Here is a 12,391-nt window from a genome sequence, read left to right as displayed (position 1 = left end):
AAAAGGATTGCCGGTTGCCGGTTGCCATGGCGGTGCAGCCCTCTCATCAAAAGAGCAGGGCCGCATGCCGACAAGCAAACGCAGCCAGCCGTCGCAACAACCTGGCTACTCCCCCCGGATCTTGAACGTTTTCTTGCCCGTCATCTCAAAGACAACGTCAAAGGTCGCCTTGATCCGCGCCTTGGAGCACCCGGGGTTCTGAGCCGCAAAGAGCTCAATGACGCCGGCCTTGGTGAGGGTGGGATACTCGTGGTGGACGCCCTTGAGCTTCTCTTGCATGTCGGGCGGCAGGGGCTGCACCGCTTTCTTCGAACCCTTTTCGGCGACGGAAGCCCCAGAGCTGAGGGCCTGGAACGCGTCAGACGGGGCAGGAGCCGAGGCGGCCGCCTCCTGAGCGGTGCCTGAAGAGGCCGTGGGGCCCGCGGGGGCGCTTGCTGAGGCGCTCGCCTTGGACTTGGGTGAAGGCCAGTAGGCGGTGGAGAAAGGGTCGATGCTGTGGTGGTGCTCCAGGGTTTCTGTTTCGGTTAGAGGCCGCGTTCTCTGAAACCAAAGCGCGACGGAGAATGACTCACCAAGCATAAACTCCAGCCGGTGCTTGTAGAGCTTCGGCTCTGCTGTCCTCCGATTGCGATCCTCCCAGCACGGCCCGGTAGCCTCCGGTTCCATGCCGCCGCTGAAAACCATCCTCGCGGGGCCGACATCCTCGGAGTCATCCAGGAAGTCATCCATATCCTCATCCCCGTCGAGCTCCTCCTCCTCGTCGTCGAGATCCTCCACGTCCTCGCCCTCCTCATCCACCCACTCTGCCTCCGAGTCATAGTCGTAGTTGAGCGGTAGAATCTTCCTGGATGCGGGGTTCTTGGCGAGCCGCGCCAGGCTCTGGACGCCCGCCGGCAGGCCGCTGACGGTCCCGACGTAGGCGGGCCGAACGTCTTCCTTGAACTTGATCGACTTCATGGGGACCTTCTTGAGCATCTCGAGGGCGTCCTTCATTTGCGCGGTTTGCGACTCGGTCGTCTCCGAGCCTTCCAGGTCGGCCATGATCTTCCTGACGCTGGGGTACACTCGGCCGCGGCGACGCTGCTTGAACGGGAGCTGGAGGGTCTCGACCGGGTCGAAGCGGAGCGCCGGGCCTTCCCGCTGGCCGGAGAGGTGCTCCTCGAGAATCCTCAGCTTGGCCTCCCTCGCCTCGTCGTCAAACTGGCACGGGTCCTTGGCCATCCGAACGTGCTCTTTGATGAAGAACGGCTTGAACATGTTCTCGTAAAGGGACGGCTCCTTCTTGGGCTCGCCCGTGGCGGCATCGGTCGGCTTGGCGTCGGACTTGGGCGCGGCGGGCTCCTTCTTCGGGGCAGCGGTCAGGCCAAACATGGCCGTGAGCTTCATCTGGCTCCGTGCCTTCTTGGCCTCTTCCTCCTCCTTCTCGCGCTTCTTGCGCTCCTTTTCCTCCTGGCGTTGCTTCATCTCTTGCTCCTTCTTGGCCTTTTCCTGCTCCTTTTTGGCCTTTTCCTGCTGCCTGGCAAGCCTTTGCTGCTCCCTGGCCTTTTCTGCCTCCTCTTTCTCGCGTTGCTTCCTCTCGCGCTCTTCCTGTTTCCTGAGCTTCTCGGCCTCCTTCTCGGCTTCTCTCGCCTTTATCTCCTCGGGCGTGGCCCGCTTCCGTTTCTTCGGCGGCTCGCCGGCGGTGGTCGAGGCTGATGAGGTCTTGGGCATGGTGGAAGACGTGGCGGGTGCGGCAGACGCAGAGTGCGTCGACGGCGGGGCGGGGCTGCTGGGCGGCTCGCTCAAGACGGAGCTGGATCTTGAGGGCGACTTCGCGGCCTGGGCGGGTGTACAGCGGGCGTCATTCTCTTCTGCGATCGGAATGGCATGGCAGGTTAATCTCCATGCAAGGCAAATGATGGCCGAGGCAAATCGGATTGACTTACTATCGCTCGTTGAGCCGTCTCCGACGTGGCCTGCCGAGAGAGGGGCGCAGGATTCCTCCTCCTCCTTCACAAAGTCATCGTGGCATCTCTTCCGACTGGCCAAATCTACTCCATCCTGAACGTTGGTCGACATGGTAAGGAGAGTCATCTAAACAGCCCGCAAACGCGGGAAATGCCGGAAAAGGGTCGAATGCGATGAATCAATACGAGTGGGAAAAAAAAAGAAGGCGAAACAAGAGTCAACCGTCTAGTCTTGCAATGGCGGCCGTAAAACGGCGACGTCGCAGGTCAACACTTTCTATGGCAATGGTTGTTGTTTTGGTTGTTTTCGGGCCGTCGAGGTTGTGGATGCGGGATGGAGGTTGCTTGGATTTCGTTTGGCGATGGCAAGCGCTTAGGCCAATGATTGGGGAATTGGACCGGTCTGGGTGTCCTGTCTGCCTGGAGTGGAACGCGCTCCCCTCAGGAGGTCGCGACTCCAACGCGTCACGCGTCATCTTGGTAAATTAGCGTGCAGGATTCTTCTTGGAGGGGGGGGCCGTGGCGTAGATGTGGCGTGGGCGTTTTCCAGACAAGAGTTCACAACTGTGGCTGAATGGGAGAAAAAAACTCGCTTGAGGCAGCCCCTTGGTTGGAACCCGGTGGGTCGGTTGATGAAGTGGGGCTACCAATGACCCTCTCATGGTTACCCATAAGTACGGTCCTCCCAAGCTCCTGGAGAGCAGGGCATGCCAGCCCCGCCAAAATGAGCATTCCTCGGCAACCCAACACTGGCAGACTTCACTCGAACATTTCGTTTCGACAAGATATGCCTGATCACCAAGAAAAAAATATGAGGAGGAAAAAAAGGAGAAAATCTAACCTCAGCCCACCGTGTAAAACCAAGGCACCGGATTGGCATGAGGTGTTGTCACGGTCGACCCACGATCCACTCGTGAGACCTCATTGGACTCCACTTTCATCCATGGACCACCCCCCCGCATAACAGGGCTTGCTATAGATAAGGTAGCAATGTTACAACACCTTGACTTGATATTTTTCATGAGCGGCTTGTCAGTGACGCAATAGCGTTGTAGGAGAAAGGACCCAACCGAGTCAGACAGGCCACATCGGGCCGTCTTGTAGCATCACCCAAGGCCCATGAATCTACTACTACACGGTAGAGAGTTGAGCTGTGGTGACGTGTTCAGAAAACCTACCTCGATACGAAGTACAACCGGATGCTTCGTCGCTGGCATGGATGATAAGGTGACGAGATGGCTCGGTCCTCCTCGAATCACGCAGAGCAGGTTGTCTTGAAGACCCACGACAGGATGCCTCCAGAGTCACCAAGGGAAACCCCCCGCCCCTTCCTCCCCAATTCAACAGCAGACAAGCAACGTGATCCAAACCACCAGAAGAGCAAACGCTCAATTGATATTGATCGGGGGTATGACCAAACGTCCTAAGCTCCTGACCGGACGACAACGCCTGTCCAAGATGTACCTCCTTCAATAACTTTTGAACCATCCTCCGTAACCTGCTGTGGTATGGGTATTATGACAAGCAAGCTGGTACAAAACAACGAGGGGCCGATGCAGATGAGAAGAAGAAACACAGAAAGAAAGCATGATTAGAAATGACCGTGGATGATGATGTGGACGATGATGAGACCCAAGGAAGGTCTTTGAGAATGGCAGGGTGCTGAACCGATGGCCAAAACGGAGAAAACAAATCCAAAAAGAAAAAAAAAAAAAGAAAAAAAAAGATGTAGATTACCAGAAACCTCCCCTCCCCTCTTTCCAACTACCACGTGCGAAAAGGCGCAAGGTCCAGCCCTGCCTTCCCCTTCACAGACCACGCTCTCCCCCTCCCCTTCTTCAACCCTTTTAATCAGGGTTCGCAATATACAACCTCCCCGTCGTCAGCGTCATCGTCCTCTCATCCACGCTCCCTCGCCTCCTCAGCTCGTCCACGCTCTTGACGCTCTTCTCTCGTGTTACCGCCGCATGCTTCATGCTGTTGGCCGCCAGATGGCCCGAGCCAAGCTCGGGCAACGTGTCCAGCCGCTCGGCGCTGATGCTGTCCCTGCTCCCCACGCTGCGGTGCTTGGCGCTGCCGGCGTCGTTATTATTATTATTGTCGTTCTTGTTGTTGCTGTCGGGGGTCGCGGCAGCGGAAGCCGGCGTGGCGGCGGCTTGCCCGTCGGCGAGCGAGCCTCGCCGCTCTGGGGTGTCGCCGGGGCTCCAGCGGGACGCGGGCGCGCCGTGGGCGCTCCCCGAGGTGCGGTACGTGCCGGTCATGGTCCGCCGCCCCGCGCTGCCGATGCTGTTCCGCCCGGAGCTGCCGGTGCGGCGGTGGTGCTGGCCGTAGTGCTGCCGCAGGGTGGGGTCGTCGTCGTCGCTCTCCTCGCCCTCGACCTCGGTCGCGCTGAGGCGGAGGGGCACGCCGCCGACGCCGTTGAAGGCGCTGCCGGGGGAGTAGCCGATGACGGTGGGCTTTCCGTGGTGGCGGATCTTGGCGGCGACCTTGCCGCTCGTGCTCAACCCCGTGGCCGTGCGGCCCGACGATATGGACCCGATGCCGAGGCCGGTGACGGCGCCCAGGAGCTCCATGTTGGCGCGCTGCTTGGCCGCGCGCTGCTGGGCGAGCAGGCGCGGATCCTCATGCTGCGCGCGGTCGCACCACACGGTGGCCTTTTGCTTCCTCAGAAACGCAACGTACCCGCCCGCGTGCGGCGAGCCAGGGACGCCGCCGGAGCGGCTGGACGTGGAGCGTCGGATGTCGAGGGTCGGGGAGGTCCGGTAGGCCGCTGGAGGGGGCATGCCGCCGCCGCTCGAGATGGTGCTGAAGGTGTTGACGCTGGGGGAGCGGCGCTGCGGGCGGGCGGCGGACGGCTGGGTGAGATGTATCGGCGGCGGTTGGTGATAGTGCGGCTGCTGCTGCTGTTGCTGCTGTTGTTGCGGCTGGTAGGGGTGCAGATTCGGAGGCGCCGGTGCCAGGTTCGGATGGGGGTCCGGGTTTGGGGAATAGGTCGGCTGCATGGAGAATGGAAAGACGTTGGACGACGTCGTTCTTGTGCGGCTGTGGGTGTAGGCTGCGTTGCTCGCGGGCTCCATTGGCGGCGGGCGCGTGCGGGCATATTGCGCGTCCGCCATGGGTTCGGGTGTCCACATGTGCGACATGGCGGCAGCGGGTCCAGACGCAGGTTGGGTGTCGTGCAAAAGAGAGCCCGGGGATGTCGATGCACGTGTTGGCCGGTCGAGCGTCGCAACGGCGTTTGTTTTGGGTCGCGAGCTTCTTGTACTCGGGGCCTCAATACGAGGGCGACGCACCGAGGCTGGGCGTTGAGGAGAGAGCAGCGATCCAACGAGCGGCGACTTGGTCGTTCGGGCTGAGGGCAAGGAAAAAAGAATTGACGTCGAAGCGACCAACACCCAGCTCGTCGCAAAACGATGCGGAGGTCAAGAGACCAAAAAGTGGAAGGAGGGGTGGCGGTGGTGGTGGTTGAGGACGAAGGTGGTAGAAGAGGAGGGACACGAGCTAGAAAGGTCAAGGATGCCCGAGGAATGGGAGGGCCGTGCTTGTCGGCCGAACCTGGCGGCTCCGACGTTGCATACGCCGCCTTGGCCCTGGGTCGATGATGTTATCCTGTGGAGATGGAGAGCACTTTAGCGCGGGCGGAAGATCCGGCTCGTCGGGCGAGCAATGCGAGATGCGAGATCCCTCCGCTCTGCGGAACCACTGCCGTGTTGTAGATGCTGTTTGTGGAACAAAAGGCCGCAAGGCAAAGGGTTGGCATTGGAGCAGAGGCTTCTTGGGTGCTTGCTTGCTTGATTGCTTGCAGCGGTTTTTTCTTTTCTTTTTTTTCTTTGGGGGGGGGGGGGGGGTAAGGGGGAGAATTGCGCGGGGAGGCTGTTCGCTCCAACGGAACACGCACCAAACTGAAACGGGACTGCCCTGTGTCGCCTGTGTCGCTGTGCCTCTCGGCCCAGGAGGGGCAATTCAGCTAAGACGCCCAACAGCCCACCACCTCCCGTCACCCCCCAGTTCCCCAGTTGGCGAGTTCACCCTTGACATAGGTACCGTAGTTTCGCTCGAGTCAGCCGCCGGGCACCAGCAAGCTCTCTGGTACGGTAACTAAGGTACCTACAGTAAGTCGAGAACGAGCGTCCTGTCGTCTCCTGCAATTTTCAGTGGTCTTGGGCGACGTGGTGATGAAAAGCGACTGATAGTTAGGTACCCAGGGGTCGCGCTAAGGTTGGCTAACGGGAAGGACGCGGGCCCGTCGATCCGCCATCTCAGCTGGACCGGGGTATGGAATTTCAGTGGCAACATGGCGGGGTACAGGAGGTACACAGTACAAAAGCATCCAGGATGCTCCCAACTCTCTCTCTTTCCAGCTTCCCCTCTAGGCGCTGATATCAAAAACCAGAGAAAAAAAAAAAAAAAAAGAGGGTGATCAGCCCAGGCGCGCCGTCGTCTAATGAAGAGGATGAGAATCGTCCCTGATCGGTCACCACCCCGCTCATCCACCTATAGTAGGTACCGCACCCAGGCACCTAGTGCGTTGGCAAAAAAGGTTTCTGGGCAAGCAGGATGTTGTATGTGTACTCAGTATGTGTGCGTTTTTGCGCCGTAGTAAAGTGGCACCTCAACTATTTATGCACACAACAAGTTACGCGAATGCAACGATGATCTCGTCCGAACCACGACGAGCCTTGAGATGTGAAGCCGAGAGGTTCGCCTGGTCCTGGGCCCCAGCCCCAGCTGGAGCATCCCTTGAAGGGCTGCAAGGTTCCTCGTCCGGATTGGGCAGATTTGGCGCAGGACAGCCGCGCTGACCGGATGATATGAAAGTTGGCCCAGGGCTTACCTAGCACCTTATGTCCTACTGTCAAAGTACTGTACATACCTTACGTGCAGGGGAGAGATCCCGCCCGCTATATACACCTACATCCACCCATGACGCCAGCGTGTCCAGACGTTGCAGAGCCGCAACGTTGGGTCCCACGGAATTGCTGGCATGGGCAAATTGGTAGCTAGGTCTTGCTTCAGCTTCCACAAAGCGAAAAAGCAGCGACGCATCTTGCAAGGCAAGGGACACGACAGAAGCAGCCTCAATTGCGACGTTGCGCATCCTTTGTGCGTCAGTGTGACACCCGCTTCTACGCCGCATTCCCACCAATAAGCCGGGCTTCCACGCTGAGGCTTCCGGTCCGTGGCCGCGGTGATGCTTGGGCGCTGAGGGCATATCTCGTGGCTCTCCGCCGGGACCGAGGGAGGGCGGGGTTCCAGGTGCCGGGCGCACGAGGCTCTGAAGCGTGCGGCGTGGGGTGTTCCTCGGGAATCTGCCCTGGACGTCAAAGGCGGGCGGCTGTTGGCTGCACATGTCGCGACCTTCAACGTCTTTGCTGGGCCCTTTACCGTGTACCCATCTCTGGTAACCACGTTGGATGGGATGTTCCTCTGGCTTCTTTGTTGCACGTTCACAGGAGGAGATGGGTATCGCGGGGTATGTGGGATCGTCCCAGTCCGATTTGGCATCGCCGACCGGAGCTGCTGTGGGCCTCGGGAGGGCTGATCGGGCGTCGTGAAAGCGTGCGTGCCCTCGACGAGGCCGATAGGGCGGCTGGGCATCGGTCAGAACCGGGCTCGACGTCCAGCCAGAGTGAGCTTGATCGGGGTTCCGGCCGGTCTGGGCCGCCGCCTAGGTAGCATGCACGTCGCGCCTCGATGCCTGGAATTGCATGCAAGCCTGCCGGATACAGGCTTCCATCATCACCAACCGCTGACGGGCCGGGTCAAAGAGGCCAGAGATCAAGACGTTCCCGCCGGAAGCGCCAGGGGGACACAGCTCCAGACTCGGGCTCTCCACCGGATGGCTCTTCTCCGCGGGTCGGCTCGGAAGAAGCCGACACCCTGAGAGTTCCGATGGCCCTGTAGGCAAGATAGATACCTGAGGGTACCTGTGTGTTGTCTGTATGTATGTCCGGTGTGGGTAGTCAGGCGGGCAGGTAGGGTCGAGGCAATACATGATGTAAGATGGCACGCCGTACCAAGAGAAAGCCGACGTTGCTCATCAACGCGCCAGTATGAGTCCAATTCGTCGAATGTACTTATGTAAGTGGATGGTCTCGGAACGATGGGCCAACGAGACGAAGGGGAATGCCCCGGGCCAATCCGCCCGCGTTCCGCCTTCTGGGCTGCTTGGCTGCGTCATTCAGATTTCTGCCCTGCTCCGATACCCCTGTCTCCCTGGGCCACCCCCGTCGGCGGTTCGACTGCCTGTTGGCTCGTCCCGCAGCCGACGGGAGCCCCGAATCGTGCCAAGCAGCACGTTTCAAAACCGACGGCGGCCGCCCCTCGTATGCATGGAGGTTGAATGGCTCGCATGGACGAGCAACAAGAAAAAGCTTTGACAGCCACAACGAGAGCCCAGGGAGCCAAGGCGACGCTACGTCCCGTATATCCCTACGGTGTACGACTAGGTACATGCAGAAAACGCCCCTTTAAAAAAAGGGGACCGCCCGAGGAGAGCTCATAGCATTTCACCGTCACGTCACTCCCTGTTGTTGTCGTCTGTCTTCAACGACGCAGCGGGCTTGATGAAACAAGTCTCAAAACCAAGACACGGCGCAAAAATAGAACATCCAATTTTCAACTCCCCAATGCGAGCCGAAGCGCATTCTCTCTGCAGCGCATTGGCACTTGTACAAACTTGACCTCCAATCGGCGCGATCCGCCTTCTGCTTGTCCTAGACAACCGCTCACCCACTCACCGCTGCGGTTGGTGATGCCGGGTGAGGGTCTATACCATGAAGTAAGCAAAGCCATCATCCCAGGGCCAAGTCGCCGCTTGGCTGACCCGCCGGTTACCTATGATGAAGGTTCGCCAAAGAGCTTGAGAGGGAGGCCGTCCCAGGTACGTTGTGCAGTTCTCGTAACGCCTGTACAGACCCCCTCGGTGTTTCGCAAACGCTGACCGTAGGGCCTGGCCTGGCGCAGAATGGCGCGCCAAGTATCTCAACTACAAGCAGGGCAAGAAGCACATCAAGGCGGTGGCCCGGGCCATCAGCCGCGCCGAGACGACGCCGTCGTTGGCGAGGAGGCCTAGCGCTGCCACTCCCGACGCCTACCTTGGCATCGACGCGGGCTTTCCTCCGGCGCTCAGCCGCACGACCACCGCTCCCGACGGGACGAGCTTCGCCCATGGCGCCGCTCCCGCCGGCCAGAGCACGCGGCGCGTCTCGGCTGATGAGCGCTCGGAGCTGTCCTGCTCCCCGGGCAGCGGCGTCCGCTATGGCAGCATCGCCGCCAGCGATCAAAACACCTTTGAGCTGCCCGACCCGGCCATGCGCGTCCCGTCCAACACCGCCGAGCCCGCGTCCTACTTCTCCATCACCCGCAGCGCCACGGCTGCGATCTCGTCGCGTGCTGCTGCTGTCCACCGCCGCAACTCGTCCACGGCCACGGGCCCCGGGATGACGCCGCGCCTGCGTCTGACCCGCCTCTTCACCGGCGGCACCATCCACCGGCAGCAGTCCCGAACGGGGCCGGTCGAGATCGGCCTGCAGGCCCTGGATCACGTCCGCGCCACCGAGCGCGACTTCTTCACCTTCCTCGACAGCGAGCTGGACAAGATCGAGACCTTTTACCAGGAGAAGGAGGACCAGGCGACCGAGCGCCTGGCCGCCCTGCGCGCCCAGCTGCGCGAGATGCGCAACCGCCGCACCCACGAGATCGCCGAGGCCAAGAGGCGCCGCAAGCAGGGCCGGAGCCGGAGCCGGAGCGGCGACGACTCGTCGGGGCACGCCAAGGACGGCGCCGGCCTCGACTGGCTCTCGCCGCTCCGGGACCGCCTGATCAAGCCCGGGCCCAACTCCAAGGCGCTCCAGAAGATGACGCGCACCCCCGTCCTGGCCGGCCAGCGGGACGAGAGGAGCGACTACGTCCGGCGGCCCACCGACCAGGACGTGCCGTACCGCTCGGCCAAGCGCAAGCTCAAGCTCGCCCTCCAAGAGTTCTACCGCAGCCTCGAGCTGCTCAAGTCGTACGCCCTGCTGAACCGCACCGCCTTCCGCAAGCTCAACAAGAAGTACGACAAGGCGGTCCGCGCCCGCCCGCCCTACCGCTACATGAACGAACGGGTCAACAAGTCGTACTTTGTCAACAGCGACGTCCTGGACGGCCACCTCCGCACCGTCGAAGACCTCTACGCCAGGTACTTTGAGAAGGGCAACCACAAGATCGCCGCCGGCAAGCTGCGCGGCCTGCAGAAGCGCCCTGGCGACACGTCCGACAGCACGTTCCGCTGCGGCCTCATGATCGGCGTCGGCGTCGTCTTCGCCGCCCAGGGCCTCGTCTACGGGGCCGACTTCCTCTTCGACGACGAGCACAGAGACATCCTCGAGCGCACCAGCTACCTGCTGCAGCTCTACGGCGGGTACTTTCTCATCCTGCTGTTGTTCTCGCTTTTCACCCTGGCCTGCAGCGTGTGGACCAAGCACAAGGTCAACTATCCCTTCATCTTTGAGTTTGACGCGCGGCACGTCCTGGACTGGAGGCAGCTGGCCGAGTTCCCGAGCTTCTTCTTTGCCCTCTTTGGCGTCTTCCTCTGGCTCAACTTTTCCAGGGCCGGAAGCTACTGGGAGGAGCTGTACCTGTATTACCCCGTCCTGCTGGTCTGCCTCTCGGTCCTCATTCTCTTCCTTCCCCTGCCGATCCTCCATTACAGAGCCAGGCGGTGGTTCGTGTACTCTCATGTGAGTTTTCTTTTTCCTCCCTTGCGATTCGAGCGTAGGCCTCTCTCCTCCTGTTGACTAACCGGCTCTCGCGCAGTTCCGGTTGCTCCTGGCGGGCCTCTATCCGGTCGAGTTCCGCGATTTCTTCCTAGGGGATATGTGGTGTTCGTTGACCTACGCCGTTTGCGTACGTGGCCTTGCATTCCTCCCGTTGGCCGTGGCAGGCTGACTGACCTGACCTGACCTGACCTGACCGCGCACCAGAACATCGAGCTGTTCTTTTGTCTGTACGCCAACAGCTGGAACGAGCCCGACCAGTGCAACTCGTCCCACTCGCGCCTCCTCGGCTTTTTCGCGGCCCTCCCGCCGATATGGCGTGCCCTGCAGTGCATCCGGCGTTACTACGACACGCGGAACTGGTTCCCGCACCTCGCCAACTGCGCCAAGTACGCCATGACCATCACCACCGCCGTCTGGCTCAGCCTCTACCGCATCGACAACACCCGCACCAACCTCAGCTTCTTCATCACCTTTGCCACCATCAGCGCCTTGTATTCCTGTAAGGATCACCCTTCCTGTTTTGAGGCCCCCCCCTTTCCCAAGCTAACCTTGCCGCAGCCGTCTGGGACGTGTTTATGGATTTCGCCCTCTTCCAGCCCAACGCGCGCACCAAGTTCTTGCGTAACATCACCGCGTTGCGCCCCGTGTGGATCTACTACGCCATCATTGTGATCGACCCGGTCCTGCGCTTCTCGTGGATCTTTTACGCCATCTTTACGCACAACACGCAGCACAGCACGCTCGTGTCCTTCCTCGTCGCCCTGGCCGAGGTCGTTCGCCGCGGCCTGTGGGCCATCTTCCGCGTGGAAAACGAACACTGCGGCAACGTCGCCAACTACAAGGCCGCCCGCGACACCCCGCTACCTTACCACCTGGAGCTCTTTAGCCGGCAGCCGAGTCTGGAGGAGGTCGCGGCTGCCGTGCCCGCCACGGACGGAGCGGCCGTCGCCGCCACCGCCGCCACCGCCGCCGCCGCCGCCGATAAAGACGGAACGACCACCCCGTCTCGCCCGACGTCCGCCGCGACCCTCCCGAGCGCATCGCGCCCCGCCACGGCCGCCACGGCCGCCACCGAAGCGGCGGCCACCATGCCGTCCCCTCCTCGCACCAGCCTGCCTCCCCCGCGCCGCCAGTCCATCGTGCACCGCCCCTCGCCGTCGACCGCCACGGCGCCCGTCCCGCAGCACGCGGTGGACGAGTCGGCCATCGAGGAGGGCGTCGCCGCGATGCCGGCGGCCGCCAGCTTCCGCAGGCGCATGACGGACGTGGTGGCCGAGTCGAAGCGGTCGATCCGGCAGGCGATGGCGCAGGCGCACAGGCAGGACTTTGAGAAGCGGAGGCGCGGGCCGGAGGAGGTGGGCGCGGGCCAGGAGGTCTCGGGGGCGTTGGCGGGCGGGGAGGACGAGGACGACGAGGAAGAAGAGGAGGAGGATAACGAAGAGGTGCTGGAGGAGATGAAGAGCGATGATGAGGGGGAGGCGGAGCAGAGGCCGCATGGTCAAGGGATGGAGGAGAGGTTGAGGATGGGGGAGAGGTAGGGAAGACGAGGTGGTGTCGAAAGACAGTGTGATAATAGTGGATAAAAAACGAGGGGGGGGGGGGGGGGAGGGGAGAAGAGAGGGAATTGGCGGTTGTATAGTGTTGGTTCGAATAATGATGGGGGACACAGGGGTCGGACAACCA

The 12,391-nt window shown here is 61.3% G+C and overlaps 3 protein-coding genes across 3 annotated transcripts; 1 reads left to right on the top strand and 2 right to left on the bottom strand.

Annotated features, from left to right (window-relative positions):
• Window positions 1–105: 105 nt before the first annotated feature.
• VTJ83DRAFT_5795 (uncharacterized protein) lies at window positions 106–2,073 on the bottom strand (the record flags this gene model as incomplete). Its single annotated transcript, XM_071012434.1, has 3 exons — window positions 106–515; window positions 573–1,850; window positions 1,926–2,073. The coding sequence occupies 3 exons, from the start codon at window positions 2,071–2,073 to the stop codon at window positions 106–108; spliced, it is 1,836 nt and encodes a 611-aa protein (XP_070865170.1).
• A 1,720-nt stretch (window positions 2,074–3,793) lies between these two features.
• Window positions 3,794–5,089, bottom strand: VTJ83DRAFT_5794 (uncharacterized protein; the record flags this gene model as incomplete). The annotated part of the gene is made up of 1 exon (XM_071012433.1): window positions 3,794–5,089. One exon carries the CDS (start codon window positions 5,087–5,089, stop codon window positions 3,794–3,796), a length of 1,296 nt encoding a protein of 431 aa, XP_070865169.1.
• A 3,633-nt stretch (window positions 5,090–8,722) lies between these two features.
• Window positions 8,723–12,246, top strand: VTJ83DRAFT_5793 (uncharacterized protein; the record flags this gene model as incomplete). Its single annotated transcript, XM_071012432.1, has 6 exons — window positions 8,723–8,727; window positions 8,795–8,829; window positions 8,913–10,669; window positions 10,746–10,835; window positions 10,913–11,207; window positions 11,267–12,246. 6 exons carry the CDS (start codon window positions 8,723–8,725, stop codon window positions 12,244–12,246), a joined length of 3,162 nt encoding a protein of 1,053 aa, XP_070865168.1.
• Window positions 12,247–12,391: the final 145 nt, after the last annotated feature.

Source organism: Remersonia thermophila, chromosome 5 (genome assembly GCF_042764415.1).
Source record: "Remersonia thermophila strain ATCC 22073 chromosome 5, whole genome shotgun sequence".
NCBI classification, from domain to species: Eukaryota; Fungi; Ascomycota; class Sordariomycetes; order Sordariales; family Chaetomiaceae; genus Remersonia; species Remersonia thermophila.
This window is presented reverse-complemented; position numbering and strand designations above follow the sequence as displayed.